The 26985-nt window shown below is 37.7% G+C and overlaps 1 protein-coding gene across 1 annotated transcript; it reads left to right on the forward strand.

Annotated features, from left to right (window-relative positions):
* Nucleotides 1-562: 562 nt before the first annotated feature.
* On the forward strand, nt 563-26730 carry LOC133653425 (WD repeat-containing protein 82-like). The gene is made up of 9 exons (XM_062052667.1): nt 563-966; nt 6977-7077; nt 7872-7938; nt 13411-13510; nt 17590-17706; nt 17779-17934; nt 23199-23268; nt 23349-23491; nt 26401-26730. The coding sequence occupies exons 1-9, from the start codon at nt 806-808 to the stop codon at nt 26431-26433; spliced, it is 948 nt and encodes a 315-aa protein (XP_061908651.1). The 5' UTR covers nt 563-805; the 3' UTR covers nt 26434-26730.
* Nucleotides 26731-26985: the final 255 nt, after the last annotated feature.

Genomic DNA, 26985 nt, shown 5'->3' on the forward strand with positions numbered 1-26985 from the left:
AACCTTAGCATGGAGTGGGACGCATGCGAGCATAGCATTTAGTTACTTCCGGGTGATTATTTCCAAAATAAGTGTATTTTGTCGTAAAAACAATCTAACCAGCAATACAATTGTGTTATACACAGTATTTGTATTACTACTCCTGCAATAGCAATACAAGAAGATACGTGTAAGAAAATAAAACAATTCAAGTAAAGATAATAAAAAAAGTACAGTACAGTAACAAATAAAGCGTTTATTGGTTGAAAAAACAACAACCCAAAAACAAATGGTAGAGCAGAGGCGAACATTGAAAACGTACACAAAATCAATTGTCATTTTATTTGTATTATTTTTTTAAACAGCAAAAACAATTCATTTAATTTGGTATTTACCTCGTGATGATTTATTTTGATAATACATGCAACTGAGAACATATATAAGATAATTTATGTAATTACAATGATGTCTAATTGATAAAACTATAGAAATATAAATTTATTTTAAAGAATGAACATCTTTTTAGCGTAATTTCCGGTTTTTCCCCCTCAAGGTATGCTTGTTTTGTCTACACAGTAAGCCCGCTTTTGTGTCTGATCGGCCAAAGTTTAGTCATCGAAAATCCCCCGCCTTTTTACAACTTACCTTTTAGAAAATTTGAACGTACTCTGGATAAAGCACATTTTTGGAGAGATCCACGGTTTTGATACATATTCCAAAATGAGAGTTATGCTCCGGTGCACCTTGAAACAATGGACCATATAGGACAGAGGATGTACAGCATTACAATAGTTTATTTTTTATTTGTGTAGCCTGTGTGGGAAACATGAAGCTCACGGACAGCGCGTTAAGGAGTTTCAGGGTTGCACGAATTTACCAAGACAATTCCGAGAGAGTTAATTGTTTGGACTACAGTCCGAACGGTGAAAATGCTGTCTCAAGCAGCGACGACGATCGCATTGTGTTGTATGACATGAACCGAGGAAAGTAAGTAAATATGTATTTATGTTTAAAAACAATAATGTGTTAATACTACTCGCGCGCATACTTTACTAACTGAGGCATTAAATACGTTTTTTGTGAATAATCAAATCGCTGTCCTACATATGTTCTCACGGGGAACATCACATGTAGAGGTGGGGGATACTGCAAATATTAGGATCGCTGCAATACCAAGTAAAACCAGGGTAGTGTTCTTCTTTTGTTTTTTTATGGCGGTTGGCAAGCAACCTTCTGGTGTGCATTACCGCCACCTACTGAAATGGAGTGTGGACCGAGGTGGATCCCTACTCTATATTCTTTTATTTAATCCAGTGTTTTTAAAATATGTGTATATTGCTGTATATCCTATGTGTTCTGAGTTCAATCCTAATGTATCTTCCACTGCTAACCTAATATTCTCTTTCGCTAACTTACTTTCCAGTATTTCCCTTTCTCTATTGTAGTTCCTACAATGTATTAAAACATGTCCTACACTTTCTATCTGATGGCAATAATCACACAGTCCTATAGTATGTTTCCCTATCAATTTCAATGAACTATTTAGATATGTACAGTATGTCCTAATCTCATTCTAGTACAGTGGTTCTTAACCTTGTTGGAGGTACCGAACCCCACCAGTTTCATATGCGCATTCACCGAACCCTTCTTTAGTGAAAATAAAATGTTTTGGTTTTTTTTAAATTCAAGACAAAGTTATATGTTTTTGGTAACACTTTAGTATGGGAACATATTCTAAGTAACAAAGACTTAATTTAGAGTTATTTGGACACTAGGGGAACATATTCTAAGTAATAAAGACTTAATTTAGAGTTATTTGGTTAGGGTTAGGGTCAGGGTTAGACGGTTAGGGTTATAATAAGGCCATGCTGAATAAGGCATTAATAAGTACTTAATAATGACTAGTTAAGAGCCAATATGTTACTAATTTGCATGTTAATAAGCAACTAATTAATGGTGAATATGTTCCCCATACTAAAGTGTTACCATGTTGTTGTTCTTACTGGTGCACAAAATGAACCGTGCATGAACAACACCGTGTTCAAACAACAAAACCAACACAGTGCATAAACTCACAACAAATTACACACTTGCAAATCAGTCAGCTGTTGCCGTATCCGTAATACACTGATAGGGAGAAGTTTGTATTTACACAATGAGTCGGGTGTTTTGACCTTCGCCGAACCCCTGAGGCTGACTCACCGAACCCCTAGGGTTCGATCGAACCCAGGTTAAGAACCACTGTTTTAGTAATAATGTCTTACTTCCTATTTCTATTGCCTCCTCTCATTACACCTACTCTCCTCTGGACTTTGTAATACTCTCTACCTTTTGTTTCCTTATTCCAATTATCCTGCCACTTTTTATTGTGTTCTATCTTAATTATGCTCTTCACTTCTTCTTTACTGTGCTTAATCTCCATGTTTACTTCTGTTTTAGTGGTTGCTTGTTTTGCGTATCTATCAGCTAATTCATTCTCCACAACTTCTACATGAGCAGGAACCCAAAGAAATGTTACCACACCTCCCGCTTTATTTATTCTGCAGATTGCCTAAACTATTTCATAAACTAAATCTTGTCTTGTTTCTGATGCTATGTTTTTTGTGCTAATCAATGCACTGCTGGAGTCCGAGCACACGACTGCTTTCCTTGCTTTATTTTCCTCTATCCAGTTAACTGCCATATAAATTGCTACCAATTCCCCCGTAAAAACAGAAAACTTATCACTGATTCTTTTATTTAATACTATGTTTCCTTGTGGAATAACTGCTGCAGTTCCTATTTTATTATTTATAGTTTTTGATGCATCTGTGTATACCATGATGTTGTCTAAAACGTTTCCTCAATCCATTATTCTATCTGGTAACTATTTACATTTCTATTCTTTAGTAATTGCATGTTTACCTTTGGGTTTTCATACATCCACGGTGGTATTGCAGGGATTGGTACTGTAGGGCTAACTTTGATATTGTCAATTTAAGCTTTATTTTGTACCTCCTCTATATTTTCTCCATCCATCCATCCATCCATCCATTTTCTACCGCTTATTCCCTTCGGGGTCGCGGGGGGCGCTGGAGCCTATCTCAGCTACAATCGGCCAATTTGGAGCTTGTTTTGTACTTTCCTTTTTGCAAAATTTATGACTTTGGTCTTTCCAACAGAGAATCTTAAACCCCAAGCCGTTCCCCATTCTTGAACATTATTTACCGCTTTTTGAATCTTCTTTTCTATATGATTAGTATTTCTACCTCTCTTACACATCACTCCATCATCAGCAAACAGTGCCACCTCCACTAACCTTTCCACTTCACTAAAAACTTCATTTATCATTATCGAAAATAATACTGGACTTATTATACTCCCTTGCGGGGTCCCATTTTCCACTTCATATTCTCTGCTATATTAATTCTCTATTTTTACTAATATTGTTCTACTTGTTAAAAAGTCTTTTATCCATCTATACATTTTCCCTCTAATCCCAATTTTATTTAGTTTTATCAGCAACCCCTGTTTCCACAACATATCATACACTTTCTCTATGTCAAAAAATACTGCAATTATACTTTATTTATTTATTTGCCCCTTTCTAATTTCCTCTTCCAGCTGCACTGCTGGGTCGTTTGTGTTTCTTGCTTTGCGAAATCCACTTTGGTAGTTTTTTATTATTTCTTTTGACTCTAAATCAGTGGTCCCCAACCACCGGGTCGCGGCCCGGTACCGGTCCGTGTATCGATTGGTACCGGGCCGCACAAGAAATAAAAAAAATAAAAAAATATTTGTAATTTTTTTATTTCTTATTAAATCAACATAAAAAACACAAGATACACTTACAATTAGTGCACCAACCCCAAAAACCTCCCTCCCCATTTACACTCATTCACACTCATTCGCACAAAAGGGTTGTTTCTTTCTGTTATTAATATTTCTGGTTCCTACATTATATATTAATATAGATCAATACAGTCTGCAGGGATACAGTCCGTAAGCACACATGATTGTATTTTTTTATGACAAATTTGGGACAAATTTTCAAGCGTTGACAGGTCCGCAGTTACAAAAAGGTTGGGGATCATTTTTTCCATTACTTTGCCCAAATTTGAGGTCAATGCTATCGGCCTATAATTACCTGCCTCTTCCGAGTCTTTCCCTGGTTTGCATATTGGAATTATTACAGCTTCTTTCCACTCATCTGGTAATTTTCCTTCTTCATATATCCTATTATATAATTTCAAGACCACTTCTTTGCCGATGCTACCTAAGTTTTTGATCATCTGATAACTCATCTGGTCTTTTCCTGGTGTCGTATTTTTAACCTTTTTCAATATTCGAACCATTTACTTCAAAGAAAATGTCATATCTATAGTGTTGGTAAAGCTATTATCGTTGGCTTCCATCATTTCCCCAATATTTAAACTAATTGTTTCTTCTCTCTTTTGTTTTTCTACATTTCTCAAATTATCATTACTGTGCACTTTAACAATTGTTTTTGCTAAAAGTTCTGCTTTTTCTTTATTTTCTACCACACACCGTGTCCCATCTTTCATCACATGATTTTTATGTTCACTTCTGATCCCAGACATTTTCTTGAAATAATTCCACTTGAGAAGCTTAAAAAATGTGTCTCCTCAGTTCCCAAACGTTTACTGAGTGCTGTTAAAAGGAAAGACCATGTAACACAGTGGTGAACATGCCCTTTCCCAACTACTTTGGCACGTGTTGCAGCCATGAAATTCTAAGTTAATTATTATTTGTAAAAAAAAAAAAAAAACGTTTATGAGTTTGAACATCAAATATCTTGTCTTTGTAGTGCATTCAATTGAATATGGGTTGAAAAGGATTGGCAAATCATTGTATTCCGTTTATATTTACATCTAACACAATTTCCCCAACTCATATGGAAACGGGGTTTGTACATCTAACCTTGTTCCCGACCCATCATTCACACATACCAGTTCTTTTTCCTCCAAAAATGCTTCCAATGTTTCCCCATTCCAGTCATCGCTTTTACCCCACATTGTGCTATGTGCATTAAAGTCACCACACCAAATGATATTGCCACTCCAGTGCTCGACTATTGTTTTTAGTTGATGAATTTGTAATTTCTTGCATGGATTATAGAAGTTTAGCACTTTGTACCTTTCTTTATTATTCCATACTTCTACCCCTACTATTTCTTGTTCTTGTTTTACTTTTAATATTGTATAATGCATGTCTTCTTTAATAAATATGGCACATCCTCCTCCTTGCCCATCATTCCTATCTTTACGTATTGTAATATATCCTTTTATTATAAAGTTCAATTTTGGCTTCAGCCATGTTTCTTGAATACATATTATATGTGGTTTAGTTTTCATATTATTAATATATCCCTTTAATTCCTGTCCGTTCGCTATTAAACTTCTGGCATTCCACTGAACAATTGTTGAAATGTGGTAACATGACTCAGTTTCGTCTACTCTCTGTAGTTCACCTTGCACCTGTTCCCAAGATAGTTCTTTTAAATTTAAAAACTTTGCTGCTGCTTTGACGATTATTTTGATCTTCTCAGTCTTAATTCTTGCCTGTTCTGTACAGTTTATTACGTATGCCAGGAATACAACTAGTTTGTCCATGGAAATTCCTATATTTGCTGCCTCTTGTTTTTTATTACTTAAACTATTCTCACTTCTGTCTTGTTCTGCACTTTCTTGATTGCTTACTTTAACTGCCTCTGCATATGTATTTCTTTCTACTCTGATTTGCTGTACTTCTGTTGCCTGTTTCCTTATGACGCAGCCCCCATACGCTGCTGTGTGATTCCCGCCACAGTTACAACATTTGACCTGTTCATTGTCTCCACATTGTCCATATTCATGCTCCCTTCCACACCTTCCACATCTCATCTTAGCATGACTCACACTATCTATGTGCCCATAGCGTTGGCACTTGAAACAGCGTACTGGGGGTTGAACGTAAGCTCTAACGTAGAAGCTTAAATACGCAATCATAATTCTTTCCGGGAGGACTTCCTCTACAAACTGTACTACCACAGATTCGCTCTCCGTCTTCTCTCCGTTTCTAAATGCCATCATTCTCTTCATCATTGTGACAGTTCCCCCTTTTATTTCTATTTTCAAATCATCTAAATTTTCACCTCTTGGGATTCCTGTCACGACTCCTCTTGCCCCTTTCGTTCTCCCACTTCGATTTTTTCCTTTATTATCTTGTTGCTCAGCTTTTGCAACCGCATTGCTTTGTTCTTTTGCTCTCCATTTTTACATTTAATCAAAAGCCGTCCGTCCCTGAGGACCTTCGCTATCTCCACCTCTCCAATGTCCTTCTTTAACCCCTTAACCAGTGTCATCAAACTAATGTCATTCATGTCTTGACCTGATTTAAATGTATATATGATCTTGTAATTATCTACCATAACCTTTTTCCTCTTATCTACTCCTTCATCGTCTTTTTGTACTCTTTTAGCACTCGACTTTCCTTTAAGCCCTCCTCTCCCCTTCTTTCCTCTCTCCCCTTTAGTCCTATTCATGTCCATACCTTCCTCATACATCCCGTCACTATCCCCTTCCATCTCGATCCAGTCACAAAACAATTTATGCACAGCCGCCAAAAAGATTTAGACACTCTCACTGTCAGCCACCGCTCCTTGGTTTGCTTCCGCTTCCGCCTCTCCTCGAAGTCAGGTCCGCCAGGGCCAGTGTTGCCGATACCGATACAATATATACAGTATTGTCCAATCAATATATATGGTCATTGTTTATTTGTTGAGGAACATCATGATTACATTTACACCAATTCAACAAATAAATGCTGGATATAAAAGTTTGAATAACGTATTATTGATCAGTGAATATAAATATATTGTTTGACATTGGTGAAATTGGCTATGTTTTTATTTACTAAAGAAATAATTAATGTTGTCATTGATGTTCCTATTGTCATTGTTTTGTTATATCATTATTTGTCTGTGTGTTGCATTAATATTTTGATGTTTTCACGCCAGGCCCATTCAGACCCTGTACAGCCGGAAATACGGGGCAGACCTCATCCGTTACACACATGGAGATTCTCAGAAAGTCATCTACAGCTCCAATAAACTGGATGGTAACGTAGCACAGCAACGCAAATAAGTAGTAGTAATAGTGGTCAGTGTTACTAATATGTTTAATTGTGGCTGGCGTCACAGATAAATTATAAACAGATTACAAGGCATGTGGTTTGTCAGAGAATAAGAAGATAAAGCAGGAGGGATCAGTGTTGCCAACTTAGCGACTTTGCTGCCATTTTGAAGGCCTATTTAGACCCTTCTAGATATCCCCCATCTAAAAGCAACAGAAGAAAGTTAATTTGTACTTAAAAACATTTGCATTTTATGTTTTTTGATCCTTTTTTGCAAAGTTGATCGCGGCATGTATGTGTGAAATTGATTGTATAACAAATCTTGATTCCCGGGCGCGGCGCCGCTGCTGCCCACTGCTCCCCAAGGCGATGGGTCAAATGCAGAGGACACATTTCACCACATCTAGTGTGTGTGTGACAATCATTGGTACTTTAATCTTTAATCTTTAATCTCAAAAGCAAATTAAAAATAATATCAAGTAGCGGTGGGAATCTTTAAATGGATCTTTAATCTGATTCTTGGGGTGAGTGTTCGATTCAGAATCGATTCTCGCAATATGTTATTTGGTATCATACTTATGATAAAAATATTTTAAATTCAGGTAAAAAAAAATCTCCTTTTAGTTGCTGACATATACATGTAGCAAGTAAGCTTTAAAAAGAAAACATTTTGAAAATGATTTATCGATTTAGAACCAGAATAATAGGAATCAGAATTCGGATGTGAATAGATTTTTTTTTAGCCCACTCAATATCAAGTATTTCTTTGTGACTTGCAGATACAATCCGCTATCTGTCGCTGGCTGACAACAAGTACATCAGATATTTCCGAGGCCACACTGCCAGGTGAGTAAAATGTATCATTGTGGACTAAAGTTGTCAAAGGAATCAATACTTTGATACCAAGGCGATTCCAATACTAAAAAAAATACAATGATACCTGCTTTTTTCAGTATCGTCAGTACCAAATACTGTACAACACGTTTTTCTTGGCGAGCCGCATCAATTTTCTAACCTGACTCTCGCCAGATCATTGTAGTTCCCTGAGCTCCACACAAGGATCTGGGCTCGAGGGCAATGCAAACTCCTTCAAGATGGCAAAAAATAATGAACCAATCAGGATCGCCGGGCGGGATTTCATAGATGTGACGTAGCGCCGAAGCGACTGTTTGATTCAAACAACAATGGCGGCACGCAGTGAGGAGTCGTGTGCTGACATTGATTCTGCATATTTTCTTTGCACAAACAACATTGATCGTCTACTGACATTGCTGCGTTGTTTCAGTAAAATTTCTCTAACTTTTCGCTCTGCCGTTATCCAATATGTTGGCTGTTCTGTTTTGGATTTCCCAGTGTTGCTCTCATCAGTGTCACGGGTTGATTTGGATGTGAGTGGTTGAAGTAGCACGTCATTCAAGATAACGGACAAGTGGTTTATCCAATTACATACGATGATTTTTTTTACAAGGCCTCGCCTTCTGAAATACATCTCCTATTGATAAGTCCCAGATCCTTGTGTTGAGCTCGGCGAACTACAAGGATCTGGCAAGAGTTAGGTTATACATTTTTAGTCGCTGCCGAAGAAGAACGCCTGATGTCTTAAAAATTATCCAGTTTTTCCATATACTTATAAATTAATGGGAGTTTGTCACAAATGCAGATTTGGCACTTCCGGTTCGCCTTCGCCCATGAAATAAATGATAATGCAAGTGTGTGAGTAGCATAACTAGGTGTGGCTTCACAACACACTTCATATGCGCCTGATTTTGCCAGAGAATAAGACGCAGCAGAAGTGAACCACTTTGTCGCTATATTTAGCAAGTTGAGGTACATATTAAAAGAGAAAGAGGTGTATTTTATGTCATGCATTTATTCGGTAATCAAATACAAGCGGTCACATAAGTATTCGCTGCGCAAATGAGGAAATATGTTACCACAAGCCCAGGGAGTGTGCCTTGCCTGCAGCAAAGCTCCAGAAGGGTGCACGCCAACTTTTATCACTTTCATAAGTGCTAAGAAAACACAGCTTGGAGAAACTCTTCTATCACACCCCTGCTTTACTTATTACACCAGGAAGGCAAAGTGGGACCTGGGTAGGGATGGGAATTGAATTGTTCAGAACCAGTTCCCACTGTATCAATTTCTTGGATTCACTTGCCAATTTTTCAAGCGATTCCCTTAACGATGCCACGAATGGGAATAACTACTCGTGTTGCGTAATGACGTCAGACAGCAAAATGGCGGCGCCCGGGGGGGAAAAACGCTCTTAAGTTACATTTTACAAGAAAAGATTGCAACAGCGCCACTTGTAATTATTGCAAGATTGCTATTTCATCAAGAGGAGGATATACGAGCATTATGCTGAAACATTGGAACATACAGTATGCAGTCACTATAAATAAAGTAACGTTTTTGAACCACGCCGATCTCATCCCAGCAGCAGTAATACTTGCACGTCATATGCCGTAAATACAACAGGTACTAACTAACACCGCCTATCATTTTAGCAATATTTTTTGTTAAAATAAAATGAATGTCTTCTCATTTAGATGAGCAAGACGAGAGACAGATTCTGACAGGTTCAGAGGTGGTCAGTAAGTTCTAGCTCCATTTCACGTCTGGCGCTACTGCGTCTCCTTTCACCACGGCAGGGGAGCATACACACAGGACAGACAAGCAGTTAATACGTTTGTGGTCAAAAGCTTAAACCCATTTGCTACAGTGCTCCTGATTTTCAATAGGTGAATGTTCAATTGTACTCGGAGAAAAGTTGCATGTTTTCCCTGCAACTACATTTTCACTCAGTCACTTCCATTGTACAGGTGAAACTCATAAAATGAGAATATTGTGCAAAAGTCCATTCATGTCCGCAAATCTATTTCAAATGTGAAACTAATATGTGATATAAACTCATACTAAGTGAGATATGTCAAGCCATTATTGATTATAATTTTCATGATCATTGCACAGTTTTTGAAGACACATTTTCTGGGATTTCCAAATCATGGTTTTCATAAGCTGTAAGCCACAATCATCAAAATGATATCAAAAGACGGCTTGAAATATCTTGAGTTGCATGTTATGTGTATGATAGTTTCACCTTGTAAATCTAATCAAACTATTCTAATATTTTGAGTTTCACCAATATATTAGAGTGATGGCAAAAATTCTTGAACGTTTGGAAAATGCTACTAAATTGTAAAATTCCTGCATCTTTTCCACATGTTTTATTTTTTTAAATTATAAAAGAAGAATATTGTTTTCTTATTTCTTTTCAAAATTATTTTGTATGCTATATGTGCCTCATGAAGCCTCAATTTTGGCTTTGTAAGGTCATGTTACCTCTAAACTAAACTAAACTAAATTGATGCTAATCTTTCTATTTGTTCTTTTTTTTCTGAATAAGAATCAATAAGAGGACAGTTAAGGAACCAAATCGTTAACCGCAAAAATCAATCAATGATTGATTGATTGATTGGTTAACCGCAAAAATCTTATCAATTCCCATCCCTAGGCCTGGGGAACATTATTTTATGGGCCTGTAACACATTGTAGAAAAAAACCCAACAGGAACATTTAAAAAATAGAGCAAAAAATGCATAATGTAATTAAAAAAGACTGAAATTATATTTATATTATATTATATTATATTTTATTATAACAAATAAAAACACAAATATTTTTCAATAAATATATGTTTTAGCCTTTTTATTAGCCTATTTCATTACAAATGACATGATTACATCACGCTACCACCAAATTCAAAGGATATTAATAACAGTATTGCTTGTTTCATGTACGAGAAGACTCCACACCACTGCTGTTATGTTTTTGGAATGTAAAAAGTTGACTATTGTTGTTTATGAGTATATTTATAAGCACAGTATTCTTTTGTTTCATTATACTGGGAGAAGGTTATGGAACACTGCTGTTCTTTCTTTAATGTAAAGTTACCTCCAGGCAGCTAATACTGATATTTAAATGATGTTGTTGCACAGTCATCTTAAATACTTGACACTTTGAAACACTTTTCAATAAAATAGTGAATGTAAAAATTGATGAGTTCAGTGTTTTTTTAATTTTTATCGTGATATTGAATATGTATCAGTGTTTCCCATAAACTGCCAAGATACCTGTGGCGGTGGGGGCATGGCTATGGGCGTGGTCACCATGACATCGAGTAATTTGCATAATTTACTACAATGATATGATTTTCTCTAAAAAGACTCAAAAAATGTATACTTACTAATTAATAATAACAGTTTTGTTTCAAACGTACATCCATCCATTCATCCATCCATTTTACAATATAATTACAACACTTTATGTACATATTTATATACAGATTTGAACAATAAGTTATTCACTGAAATATATTAATTGTGGTTCTTACAAAAAATATATCTTATAAAATATAAAAGCTAAAATGTCTCTTAAAGGTCTGCCCCTTTAATTAGTGCATACTAAATAATTTAATTTTAGCCTACTACTACAACCATATTATTTACCAGCAACATAAAGTGAAACAGAGGCAGAGGTGTCCTGCCACAGTCAGTAACAAATAAACAGAAAACAGTAGTGGTCAAATACAAATAAGGCAACAAGAGAAATATCCTACACTTCTCTTTTGTAAAGTAAATCTGAACAGCCTATATGGGCATCTACATCAACTATATCAGACCTGGGCATTCTGCGGCCCGCAGGCCGCATCCGGCCCTTTGTACGTCCCTGTCCGGCCCGCGTGAGGCCAAATATAAATTACAAAATGAATTTTAAAAAGTATCTATTTCGAGTGTGCAATACAACGGTGCTGCTTTTGTTTTGAAAAGCGTTATTTGTATTACTTCCGTGTGGACGTATGCTCGTGCGCGCAGCGGCAATCACAAATTACAAAATAAATTTAAAAAAACATCTTTGTCATGCGTGCAATACAACTGTGCTGCTTTTATTTTGAAAAGTGTTATATGTGCGTATGTCCTGTGAGGGAAGGCGCACAGCGACAAGTGATGCCCGGTTATCCCCGAGACGCTAAAAAGAGAAAAGTTGATGACGAATGGCGTGTTTTCAACAAGACATGGACTGCCAAGTAAAGGTAAAGCCGTGTGCTTATTTGTGGTACACACGTTGCTGTGTTTAAAGAATATAGTGTAACGACCTGCTGAAGTAGATGTTGTCTTCTTGAGTTGCGTAAATGAGGAGTGAGGAGACGTGCGTGTGGAAGGAACGAGATATGTTGAGCTGTGTTAGTATAGCTTGCTCAATAAAAGTTTAAAAAGAGCGTCAGACTTGGTGTGCACTTCTTCTGGACGCTACAATTGGTGTCAGAAGTAAAACTTTGCGCATACTGCACTGTTTGTGTGCTACGTCATCGGGAGGTACGTGCCACGTGAGGAGCTCGCCGCAAAGAGAGAGAGAGAGACAGAGAGAGAGAGAGAGACAGCGTTTACAGGTGCAGCCACGCTGCTTGCCACGGGGGGAATTCCGCCCTCAATGAAGACTCCCAGGTTTGATGGCAAGGCGAACTGGGAGGCATTTCATCCCACTTCTGACATCAATTGTAGCGTCCAGAAGAAGTGCACACCAAGTCTGATGCTCTTTTTAAACTTTTATTGAGCATGCTATACTAACACAGCTCAACTTATCTCCTTCTTTCCAAAAGGAAAACCAATCCTCACTCCTCATCTCCTTCTTCGCCAATCACCTTACAGGCGTGCTACGTTCACAACAAAGAGGATGCAGGATAAAGTGACAGAAATTGAAATTTTTGTATTGTAATATACATCAGGAAGTGTTGTGTAAGAAAGTGTTAAAAATAAAACCATCAAAAGCCATCTGCTTTTGTATAAAGATAAGTTAGGTTAAATGAAAATATTATTATTATTATTATCTATCTTACGGTATATCACAAATAATTTGAGCAAAATTTAATTGAAATATTGTCGGTGTGGCCCTCCAGCAGTGCTCGGGTTGCTCATGCGGCCCCCGGTAAAAATTAATTGCCCACCCCTGAACTATATGATTTGCCTGAGAAGCTGGACAGGACAAAAAAAAATATTATTTAAAAAAAAAAAGTTTTTATTTTTTTAAATTTGTGGCGGACGTAATTCTTTCGTGGCGGGCCACCACAAATAAATGAATGTGTGGGAAACACTGTGTATCGAGAATCGTGAAAAACTACAGATTTAGACTATTGAAATTCTGATATTGTGACAACCGTACTTAGGCACAAAATTATTTCTGTGCTGTTTACTTTCCTTTTTATATAATTTACTGCCATTCACTGCCTAAAATGTATTTTCCCTGGTGATTTCTTTGCAGAGTTATTGCTCTGTCCATGTCCCCAGTGGAAGACATGTTCATTTCAGGTTCCTTGGACAAAACAATACGCATCTGGGATCTGCGCGCTGAGAACTCTCAGGTCAGTACCAAAAAACAAACAAATTAGCAAAGCATTCCTTTTTTTCACCACTTTCTGACCCAATGTCAGATTGTAGATTCAAGTACGTAACATAATATGATTTATTTATTAATCCTATGTGAGAAAGTAAGAAATCAGCATCAAAGTTAAGTTACCACTAAATTAACCCTAAGGGGTCAAAGGCTGACTTTTTTGTTCTTTCAATCAATTTTTGCTTTATTTTGGTCATCGTTTTTGTTTTGTTACTCCATTATACATGATCTTTCCAAAGAGGGGTGTGGAAGCTCTCTTCCAGTGGGTCCTCCTGACCACCATGCATCTCCAGGCGAGCCTGTTTCATTGTTCCAAAGACAGTTTTTATTCGCATGCAACCATGCAGGGATTGCTTTCCAGCAATATATACTTGGACTTTTCAGTCCGGCATCTCTCTGTACGTGTGTCTTTTTCTGGCTCCCACTCCAACAACGTCTCTCCTCCCGGTTTGCTGCTTATACAGAGCGACGGTGATTAGATAAAAAGGCCCAGGTGGGCCATCAGCGCACCTGTCGCTGACTTCAAGGACCGGCACGCCCCCCTCCACATACCTACACCGCCAGACGCAGGTTGGGAAGCCGTCCGGCCGCGCCTACTCCCCCCCCGGTCGGAGAGCTTCCGGCTGATGTAAAGGATGGGGCGGTTGACGCCCTCCACCTGCTGGGACAAAACCGCTCCCAGTCCTCTGCCCGACGCGTCAGCCTGCAGACTAAACGGGAGAGAAAAATCAGGCATGTGCAGGACCGGCTCCTCGCAGAGGGCCTTTTTAACCCTCTCAAACGCCTGCTGGCACTGCTCCGTCCACTGGACCAGATCTGGAGCACCCTTTCGGGTGAGGTCAGTTGGTGGGCTGGTCAGGTCCGCAAACCGGGGAATAAACCTCTGGTAGTAACCTGCCAGACCCAAAAACTCCCCCATCACAACTGCCTCACCTCTTTTTTCGTCTTGGGGGTTGGGCAGGCCGCAATTGCCGCTGTTTTGTCTACCTGCGGGCGCACCTGCCCTCCTCCCAAGTGGTACCCCAAATACTGTACTTCCCTCCGGCCAACTGCACACTTCGCCGGGTTGGCGGTGAATCCCGCCTGCCTTAGGGACTCGAGCACTGCCGCCACCCGCCGCATGTGTTCTTCCCAGCCGCTACTCTGGATGATGACGTCATCCAGGCAGGCGGCCGCATATGCAGCGTGAGGGCGCAGTACCCGGTCCATGGGGCACTGGAACGTGGCGGGCGCACCCAACAAGCCAAACGGAAGTGTTACAAATTAGTATAAACCTTCCGGAGTGGAAAATGCTGTTTTTTTCCTGGGACTCTGGCGACAAGGGAATCTGCCAGTAGCCCTTGGTCAAATCCAGCGTGGTAAAAAAACGAGCAGTGCCCCGCCGATCCAGGAGCTCGTCGACCCGGGGCATTGGGTAGGCGTCAAAACGTGACACCTCATTTACCTTGCGGTAATCCACACAGAACCGCACAGACCCATCCTTCTTCCCTACCAGAACGATGGGGCTGGACCACGCACTGTGGGATTCTTCTATTACCCCCAACTCCAGCATGGATTTTAATTCCTCCCGAACTACTGTAGGGCCGAGACCGCACCGTAACACCCGGGCTGGTCTCAATGTGATGCTGGATGAGGTTCGTGCGGCCGGGCCTAGGGGACAACACATCAGAAAAGCGGTGCTGCAACTTGGCAACATCCGCTTTCTGCACTAACGTGAGCTAATTATCACAGAGGCAGGGCAGGGCAGAGCGTGGGATCTCTGGCCCGAACTCCTCCTCCTCGACCACCGTCACCATGGAAACAGGCTCCGCCTCCTTCCATGCCTTCAGGAGATTTAGATGGTAAATTTGAGTGCCTCCGCCCCGGTCCGAGCGCCGGACCTCATAATCCACATCACTGACTTGCCGTGTGACCACAAAGGGTCATTGCCACCTGGCGAGTAATTTCAAGCTGGACGTTGGAAGTAACACAAGCACTTTTTCTCCCGGTGAAAATTTCCTTAGCTGAGCCCTCCTGTTATACAAGGGCGTCTCTCTGTACGTGTGTCTTTTTCTGGCTCCAACTCCAACAACGTCTCTCCTACCGATTTGCTGCTTATACAGAGCAACAGGTCATTAGATAACAAGGCCCAGGTGGGCCATCTACGCACCTGTCGCTGACATCGAGGCCGGTCCTGGCACACCCCGCTTCGCTGCAGGCCCGCAGGCTATGCCCCCTTCCCCAAGGGGTTTTTACATGTTAAGGTTAAAAAAATCAATGTCCAATTCTTTCACAGGAAAAGTCCTTCACTTTTCAGATTAATCACATTTTGGAATCTGTAATAATCATGATTAATCACAGGTGATTACACACTTGCTTAATACAAATTAGCTTAAGAAGAGACCCCAATATCTGTACACAAATGCAATTTTATAGTCAGAATGTCTTGAAGAAACATTTTTAAATGTTTTACATGAATGCGTGTCATTTATTCACACAAAACTAGGTAACAGTATTATCTGAAGTTCTTTCAAGCTGTATTTTGGAGGGTATTTGCTAGCGATCACACAAGTCTGTTAACCTGACTCTCGCCAGATCCTTGTAGTTCGCTGAGCTCCACACAAGGATGTGGGACTTCTCAATAGGAGATGTATTTCACAAGGCAAGGCCTTGTAAAAAAATCATTGTATGTGATTGGATAAACCACTTGTCCGTTATCTTGAATGACGTGCTACTTCAACCACTCACATCGAAATTAACCCGTGACGCTGATGAGAGCGACGCTGGGAAATTCAAAACAGAACAGCTGACATATTGGATAACGACAGAGCGAAAAGTTAATAAATACCTTCAATACCGTTGTCTGTTCAGCTTTTAAAGAATTAATATTCAACATAACAGTTGCAAAAGCAGAATCAATGTCAGCACACGACTCCTCGCTGCGTGCCGCCATTGTTGTTTGAATCAAACAGTCGCTTTGGCGCTACGTCACATCTATTGGTTCATTATTTTTTGCTATCTTGAAGAAGTTTGCATTGCTTTCGAGCCCAGATCTTTGTGTGGAGCTCAGCGAACTACAAGGATCTGGCGAGAGTCAGGTTACTAGTCGGGGTCTCCTCACTCATTTTTGTACTGATGAATACATTGATCTGATCACTAACAGTATAACGGTTAAGGTAAAAGAGATTGTACGGTCAAAATTAATTGCACGATTAATGTGTGTACATGATCAATCCGATAATTTTCTGTGATTAATCAAAATGGTTGATCAAATTTATGTCACAATTAGTAATTAGTACAAATTTGCATAACACGTTATTTTACAAATTAAAAACTGTACCATTATCTGAAAACATTACATGTTTGTTTGTTGGAAACTTTTTTTAGCACTGGAGATTGAGAAATTTAAGCAAAAAACTAAAAAAAAAAAATCCAAAATGTTTTTACGACCTCAAAAACCGTCTTTCATGTCCTGTTTAGCTTTGAAAATAATTGAAAATTGAATGTCCAATTATAAAGCAATTATATTATTAATATTATAATTGTTATATTGTTTCACATATTTCTGTAATTTGTATAAATTTTTTTGATCGTATATTTAAATTATTATTATCATGTATTATTAATATTAAAATAATTGTACACAATTTTTAAGGATACACTTACGGTTAGGAGAGCAACCAAAATTGGCAACAACACATATTAATGATGAAAACAATCAAATACATTTAAAAAATATATTAAAAAGCATGCCCAAATTTGTTAAAGATGTTGTAACTTAAATGGTTTTGTTATTATTACCGTTATAAAAAAATAAATATGTAATAAAAAAATATTAACACAATGTTTTTATTACTAGTAATACAGTTACCTTTTTCAACACTGCAACATTTCTCAAACCTTTGACATACAGCACAAAATAATTTTGGCCCACCCACAGATTTAAAAAAAAAAAATCACTTATTTCCAAATAGTCTGGTCGGTGGTTCCATTTCTCCAATAAGAGTTTTATTGAATTGTAAATGATTGTCCGTGACTATTATTGTGATTAAAGTGTTTGTTTTCCAGGGTCTAACAAACCCTCTGGGCAGACCAATTTGTTCCTTTGACCCAGATGGGCTCATCTTCGCCGTCGGGGTAGAATCCCAGGCCATTAAGCTGTTTGACGTACGCGCTTTTGACAAGGTACGTTCTATAAAAACCCAGTCAAACGTCAACACTGTGAATGTTTTATCGTCATTTGTGTTTTTCCTCAAGGGGCCCTTTAAGTCCTTTGAGTTGAGGCTGAATCGGAGCTGCGACTGGAGCGGACTTAAGTTCAGTAAAGATGGCAAACAGATTCTCATCTCTACTAACGGAGGAATCATTTGCCTACTCAATGCTTTTAGTGGAGATGTGCTGCACACTTTTTCGGTAAGCTTTTTGTTTTGGTATTAACAAAGTTACACCACATATTTACGCTTGCAATATTCTACATGTCCAAAAAGCAGTAGGAAGAATCCTAAACCATTTGTTTATTTGAAGAAGAAATGTTAGGCAATATGGCCTAAAATCTTTATCTTAATACATATTGCAGCCTCCTGCGGTAACGATATATATCACAATACATTATTTGGCATAAAACTATAATAGACCTATTAAAGAACAGCTTACAAAGGCTCCTAATTTGGCTACTGACGTATGCCTTAGCATATTGCGTCATTCCCAATTTGATTATTTTGTCAAAAATATAATTCTACTTAATAGCTTGTTACGTTCTGTTGTAACAAGTTTCTATCTACACTTTTGTTAAAATGCAATGAGCACTTATTTTTCTGTTGTTTGGGGACTTAACATTAGTTTTTGGGCGGTACTGCAAATTTGGATATTGATCCAATACCAAGTAGTAGTAGTAGTAGTCGGGCTGGGCGATATGGCAAAATAAATTATAACAATTAATTTTTTCATATCATTCAATCTCGATTAATATAAAGATTTATTTTATTTTAATAACGTCGGATTGTCCCGTGCAGGATTATGCCGAGTACCAATGCAATCCTACTCTTTATAACTGCAGTATCTACTAACAGATATTTCCGCCATGTTTGATCGAGGTAATATGCTAACAGATGACAACGGTCATTTTGTTCATATCTATGATTGTGTTTTATAGAGGTGCAACAGTACAGGTAACCCAGGCTACGTTTCGTAACTCAGTTTTAGGGCCCACGGTTTTGCTTCTTTTTCAGTACATTTTGGGTGATAAACTTCCTCTGAAAGTTCTTTTTTTTTGCTCGTCATTACAAATTTACCATGAATTGATTTACGTGGACCCCGACTTAAACAAGTTGAAAAACTTATTCGGGTGTTACCATTTAGTGGTCAATTGTACGGAATATGTACTGTACTGTGCAATCTACTAATAAAAGCTTCAATCAATCAATCAATCAAAACTTCATTCTGCAGTAAACAAGTGGTGTACTGAATACTATAAGACTTGTTTTAAAGTTAATATTTTACTAAACACTTTCAAATGGTAAATTATTATTTGTATTATTTAATTACTTGTATACATCAGTGCTTCTCACCAGTGCTTTGGCAAAAGACAAGCGGTGACCCAGATTTAGGAGTTTTTTAAAACTCAAATTCTGTGTTCTCAGGGCATTCAATCGATCGCAGCTGGACTGTTTGGTTTGTCTATAACACTTGATCTGACGAGTCTAAGTCTAAGACTAGATCTGATCAATCTAAGTCTATGAGCATAAACTGGTAAAGTCTTCTCGGATCAGAATCAGAAGTACTTTTATTAATCTTCAAGGGGAAATTAAGATTTTCCGCACAATCCCATTCAAGAGCAGACAAACATTACAGGGAGACAGAACAGGATTGCTGACGGGTCTGCCAACTTCTGGCGCCACTTACAAAAAAAGATGAGAAACAGGTAAACTCTGGGGAGGGGGGAGTAAAAAAAATAAAAATAAATTCAGTCTAAGCCTGGGCCCCTGGAAAGGGGGTCCAGACTGAGGCCAAGGGAAAAAAAACCCTCATAGCCATCCATTCATCCATTTTTTACCGCTTATCCTTTTCGGGGTCGCAGGGGGTGCTGGAGCCTATCTCAGCTATAGCCAGCTATAGCACACATAAACATGTTTGTAATAGGGAAACATAAAAAAAAACAAAGAACATTAAATGCATTAAAAGAGCAGAGCTTATGCAACCAGCTGTCACTCCAGCAGTGCCATTTCTACATACAGCTACAAAGTAAAACAACAAAAAATAATTAACCAATAATATATATTGCGCACACACGATTGCACCATGCATAGACAAGCAACCAAACCAAAATATAATTTCAACACCCATATACACTGTGGTGGCCTCCGCGGTGTTCCACGCCATCGTCTGCTGGGTTGGGGGGAGCATGGCCAGAGACCGGAGCAGATCCAACAAAGCAACCAACCCTCGGCTGCCCACTAACTCTCGGCCAGTGTCCAGTCTGCATGGATGAGCGAGGATGCGTCTAAGGAGACCGAGGTGTCCGATACATGCTCATGAGTGGCGAAACGTCTTCTATGACAAACCAAACAGTCCAGTTGCGATCAATTGAATGCCCTGGGATTACAATGACCTGGATGAATGAGAACATTCATAGTCAAATTCTGTATGTTATATTTGATGAAAATACACTAAAGTGCAGTTTGAATTGGAGGTACTGTAAAATAACATGTAGCAACATATAAAACATGTTTAACATTATTTCAGGAACAAAATGTTTTTATCCACATACTCAAAAACTATTTGAACAAAAAGTGTCTGCAGAGTTTTTTAGTACATGTTATATCAGAAGAGTTGAATCAGAGCAAACACATAAACATTGATTTAAAAATATTTAGATATAAAATGTAATAATTAATTTTTCCTGATTGAATTAGTAGGTGTGTTTATTCTCCCAGTCGAGACCAAATTCTGGGCAGGATTACTGCACACACCACATTGTGAGCTCAAGCTAAAGTATGTCATTGAAGTTTCTGCTCCTTTTCAATGTTGTGTTTTAACTGCTATGTTAGTATTAGCCATATTTCTTTATTTAGTTTTTCTGGGCTGCACTTCTAGCTGTGTAAGGGGGATGCGGCACAATGCTGATTGAACATAATTTACATTGTGGCGAGCCTGACTTTCGCAATTGTGGACAGGGATGGTTGCGCACACACACGGACACAAACAGACACGCACGGGATCGTGGTCAATAAAGGTGGATTGTCCATCCAGGATTATACCAAGCAGCACCATTGCTTCCCTACTGTTAACTAACAGGCATTTCCGCCACGTTTAAACGGGGTAAATATGGTAACAGCTGATCACCGTGATCGAACTGAAAATAATCACCATCATATAATTGACCAGCCCGAAAGTTACAGTATCAGTATTGGTAATACCAATGCTCATACCAATTCTTAAAATTTTCAAGATAATTGAATGATTCCATTTTTAATCCAAATTATAATCAAACAAAAAACAATGTAATAGAACTGGCTTTGCCGCTATGAAGGTGTGGATTGCTGATTTAGAGGTGGCTTTGCTCTGTAGAGTTTTTAGCTAAAATGCTATGTTGCGTTTGGGAGGCGTTTGTTCGCTTGTCGCTGCCACATTTGCGGGACACTGTTAGAATGTGTCATTAAAATGCATTATCCTGATATGACAATAGTATTAAAATCTCTAACGTTGGCCAAATGTATATCATTTATAACGTATATTGTCTGTATCACGCAACCCTAAGGTATGTGTAACAAACAGTACATAGATTATTTAACAAAAGACAAAACGATAAGTGAATAAATTGGGGTGTACACATCTAATATTATTCCAATGTCAGCAAAAAAAAAAAACCATTAAAAGTATCATCTAAAATCTCCGATACAGGCAGTGTGATAGCAATCTCCTCTATTTGAGAGCTGAACATACAGAAATAAAGTATGTCAATATGACATACAAAATAACTTCTGGGACATTCCAACTTGAAAGCAATGCATGAAAACAAATGCGCTAGCTACATGCTACTAATTAGCAATAACCATTTGACATGGCGATTTCAATACCTCTAAATTGGGTAATCAAAACTACAAACCCCGTTTCCATATGAGTTGGGAAATTGTGTTAGATGTAAATATAAACGGAATACAATGATTTGCAAATCATTTTCAACCAATATTCAGTTGAATATGCTACAAAGACAACATATTTGATGTTCAAACTGATAAACTTTTTTTTTTTTTGCAAATAATCATTAACTTTAGAATTTGATGCCAGCAACACGTGACAAAGAAGTTGGGAAAGTACTGCATCAACAAGCGACATCAGTGTGTAAAGGATATCACCACATGGGTTGAGGAACACTTCAGAAACCCACTGTCAGTAGCTACAGTTGGTCGCTACATCTGTAAGTGCAAGTTAAAACTCTCCTATGCAAGGCGAAAACCGTTTATCAACAACACCCAAAAACGCTGTCGGCTTCGCTGGGCCTGAGCTCATCTAAGATGGACTGATACAAAGTGGAAAAGTGTTCTGTGGTCTGACGAGTCCACATTTCAAATTGTTTTTGGAAACTGTGGACGTCGTGTCCTCCGGACCAAAGAGGAAAAAAACCATCCGGATTGTTATAGGCGCAAAGTTGAAAAGCCAGCATCTGTGATGGTATGGGTGTGTATTAGTGCCCAAGACAAGGGTAACTTACACATCTGTGAAGGCGCCATTAATGCTGAAAGGTACATACAGGTTTTGGAGCAACATATGTTGCCATCCAAGCAACGTTACCATGGACGCCCCTGCTTATTTCAGCAAGACAATGCCAAGCCACGTGTTACATCAACGTGGCTTCATAGTAAAAGAGTGCGGGTACTAGACTGGCCTGTCTGTAGTCCAGACCTGTCTCCCATTGAAAATGTGTGGCGCATTTTGAAGCCTAGAATACCACAACGGAGAACCCCGGACTGTTGAACAACTTAAGCTGTACGTCAAACAAGAATGGGAAAGAATTCCACCTGAGAAGCTTAAAAAATGTGTCTCCTCAGTTCCCAAACGTTTACTGAGTGTTGTTAAAAGGAAAGGCCATGTAACACAGTGGTGAACATGCCCTTTCCCAACTACTTTGGCACATGTTGCAGCCATGAAATTCTAAGTTAATTATTATTTGAAAAAAAAAAAAAAAGTTAATGAGTTTGAACATCAAAAATCTTGTCTTTGTAGTGCATTTAATTGAATATGGGTTGAAAAGGATTTGCAAATCATTGTATTCCGTTTATATTTACATCTAACACAATTTCCCTACTCATATGGAAACGGGGTTTGTACAAATATAAATACATCAATAAAAAGGAAATCAACTTAACATGAATTGAAATAAATGAAATGTTATCTAGTTAAAAACTGACAGGAACATTGTGTATTACAGTATAAATGTAAATAATAGCTGGAAATAGCTTAATAATTATTGATAAATTAAATATATTGCTTGTTGAAATTAGCTTCCATTCTTCTACTGTTGAATTAAGTAATTTAATTCTGATACTGGAAGGAAATTACTTTACAATCTGTATTTCTTTAAGTACATTATAGTTGACATCTTAAGGTGATAAAGTATTTTTTGACTGATGATAGTTTAAGATGATGATGATGATGAAGTATTTTCTTGACTGATGAAGGGCTACAACAACAGCAGAGGCTTAACTCTGGAGGCGTGTTTCACCCCTGACTCCCAGTTCGTCATGATAGGTAAACTTGTCTTCTTCACATGTCAATCTGCTCCAATGAGACGTGTGCCTGGTGACCAACCTTTCTGCTCGTGCGTTTAGGCTCAGAGGATGGGAGAGTCCATGTTTGGAACACTGAGAACGGGATGAAGGTGGCTGTGCTGGACGGCAAACATCAACAGCCCATTGGCGCAATGCAGTTTAACCCCAGATACATGACTTTTGCCACGGCCTGCTCGACCATGGTGAGGGGCATGCAAACAATTAGGACAATTACTGTAAATGCTCTCATTATAGCTGGGATTTTAATTGGAGAGTGAGTTATTTCTCATTATTGTGTGTGCAAGTGTATTTTTTTAAATGATGTATGTATATATAAATATATGTTTATAATATACATGTATATGCTTTAAAAAATATAATTTATTCTGTATATATTTTTAATATACTTACAATATTAAAATATATGTTATATATAATACAATATAATGTGAATAACATTTATTTTTAGTTGATTGATTTTAATATTTCAATTATACTGTATATCATTTATTTAGATATATTTTTACATTCATGAAATTGTTCATTAATATTTGTAGGAAAGATATAACTTTTTATTTTTTTAATTTATTAAAATTATTTAAGCTTCTTTTTTGCATAATGTATGTTCAGCAGGGGTCACCAACCTTTTCGAAACCAAGAGCTACTTCTTGGGTACTGATTAATGCGAAGGGCTACCAGTTTGATACACACTTAAATAAATTGCCAGAAATAGCCAATTTGCTCAATTTACCTTTAACTCTATGTTATTATTAATAATTAATGATATTTATCTTTGTGGAAACACTGATCATCTTAATGATTTCTCACAATAAATATATATAGAAACAGATAAATATCAATATGCAACACTTTATTTTTATATTTTCTCTAAGTGCACATTTTTCAAATTGAACATTTTCAAATGATCACTTTTAAGACAGTCTTGTGAAATCACAATATCCCATTTTAACTAGCTAGCCACTAACATTTTTGAACAAATCATGAATTACTTTGCACCATGTTTGTACAAATAATAACTCATGTAAAATACAAAAGTCAACTCAAATTTTTAAATAAATCATGTCACACTTTGAACTGGACACCAAATCTGTTATCTGTGTCTTTGTCAGTTAGTGAAGACCAAGTCTTTAAAATATTTTCTTGGATTTTTAAATTTTTTTTGAGTTTTGTCTCTCTTAGAATTAAAATTGTCGAGCAAAGCAAGACCAGCTTGCTAGTAAATGAATAACATTTAAAAAATAGAGGCAGCTCACTGGTAAGTGCTTGTCAAGTGTTTTGCTTTTTTCGCTGTGCTTATCCCACACTTGAAGGGATGTACCAATGCTGAATGTGGCTTCTGGATTTCACTCAAAAGACCAGACCGTAGTTACTTTTTTCCTATTATTTTCCTTTAGTTTGCAACAGTTTTTCCAACAAAGAAACAGCTTCTTTTTTCTTCTTTAGTCTTTTTAGCAGTCTTTAGCAGTGTTAGTAGACTTTTGTAGACTTTAATTTCTTTAGCTGTCATTAGCTGTATTTAGTAGCCTTTAGCTTCTTTAATAGGTGAAAAACCTTTAAGGACAAAACACAACAAGATTAACATGCTGTAAAAAAAATCAATCAATTATCAATCCCATAATTTACAATTATTAATTAGGCTATCAACACTTAACAATTAAACAAGTGCAAGAAAATGGATTAATATTTTCCCTTTAAGTTAATTCAGATTTTAATTAAATTGTCTCAACATAAATGCACCAAGATACATATAAAATACATTTAACACCAGAAACACAATAGATAAATGCAGCAGAAAACCCAATATGCAAATACATAAATACCTAACCAATTAACCACCTATTTTAGATACATATTTAAAATCCATATCCAATATAAATATATTATTAATTTAGCAGTGAAACACTCAATCTTAAACGCTGTCTACTGGTAGAAAAATACCCCTTTTCTATGCCCTCACCAGCAGCCAATGATCCAACAGAGTTAAATCCAACACTTTAAGTTGAGCGACTTCACCCTCCTGATGAAGCAAACTGCTCCAACATTTATCAAACTAAGCAAAGAATCACAACACTTCCTTACTAAACAACAGTTACACAAAACACCGTGTGTATTTACCCTCCAGACTAAGCACGCTACATGCACACAACTCCCCCCCATCTCACCAGCGCAACAGGTGCGCCACACCCACAAAGAGAAATAAAGTGCAATCTTACCGGCTGTCCGTTCAGCTTTTAGTTTTGGTACACTTTTGGCACAACTCTGTGTTATCTGTAATGAACCAAACCTTTCTCCACTCTGCGGTGGCGTCTTTTGTCCTCCTTGATTTGACACAGCTGTCTAATTACCGGGCTCGCGCACCAGCAGACGAGACGGGAGAGCGCCGCGTTATACCTGCGCGTGAACGTAAACTGAATGCCGAATTATATACATTTCCTGGGGTTGCCTAGGTGAATAGGGATGTGGATGTGCTCTAAAATAAAATATAATTTTATTAAGTGGGGTTTGGCTGGTTGCCAAGCATCCGCAGTTACGCGCTCGCGCATCAGCTGACGAGACAGCTGTTCGCCGCTACAGTGGTGCTATTTGAGCTATTTTTAGAACAGGCCAGCGGGCGATTCATCTGGTCCTTATGGGCGACCTGGTGCCCGCGGGCACCGCGTTGGTGACCCCTGATGTACAGTATTATATGTCCAGACTTTATTGGCACCCTGTATATGACAAGTTAACTTTTTAAACTTGAAAAATTATTTTGGAGTGCATGGGAAAGCAGAAAAGAAAGTTAGCTCTCAGTATGCCACACAACACAGCGACGACAGAACCAATGTTGTAAAAGCGGTAAGGAATAAATTGCACAGTTAGCATTAATTAGCGCACTACTCTCAATTACTGAGTAGCACAAGTGACATTTTTATAGCGCATGCAGAGCTAAATGAAGCTGCTGGATCCTGACCGCTTGTCAATTAACCTACTGACATCTTCTGAAGTTAATGAAAACAATGTGGAGGTTGCATACTTTTGATAGTACTGTCATTATTTTTTAAATATATATTATTAAATAGTTTCTAATACTTTCTTGTTGGATTCTTTACAGAGATTTTGGCTACCAGTTATTGAGGACACGTAAAGACACAGCAAAATGTGTATGTATTAGACATTTATTTGAAGTGTTTTAACCTCACTATGATGTAAGTCTTGTTTTTATCTCTTCATGTTTATTTGTGTTGTCTACTTTTACACAAGTTTTTAACGACAGTCTTTTTTTATATTATTACTGTTTTATTGTATTTTTTTCTGTTTTATCATATTGTTATGATTGTTTATTATATTGATATTACTGTTTTATTATATTGTTCAGCTCCTATTGATGACGAATAAACGTTTTTTTAATTTTGTGATAATTCCGCACTCTTTTTGGGCCACATAGAAGACAACTTTGTGTGTATGTATAAATATATATAAATATAAATATATCCATCCATTCTTTTTCTACTGCTTGACCCTTTCAGGGTCGCAGGGAGTGCTGGAGCATATATGTATATTATATATAGATAGATATAGATATAGAAAAAGATATATTTATCTATATAGATATGTATCAATATGTATATGTATGTATGTATGTATGTATATATACATATATGTATCTATATCCATATATATATATACACATATATAT

Source organism: Entelurus aequoreus, linkage group LG01 (genome assembly GCF_033978785.1).
Source record: "Entelurus aequoreus isolate RoL-2023_Sb linkage group LG01, RoL_Eaeq_v1.1, whole genome shotgun sequence".
NCBI lineage: Eukaryota > Metazoa > Chordata > Actinopteri > Syngnathiformes > Syngnathidae > Entelurus > Entelurus aequoreus.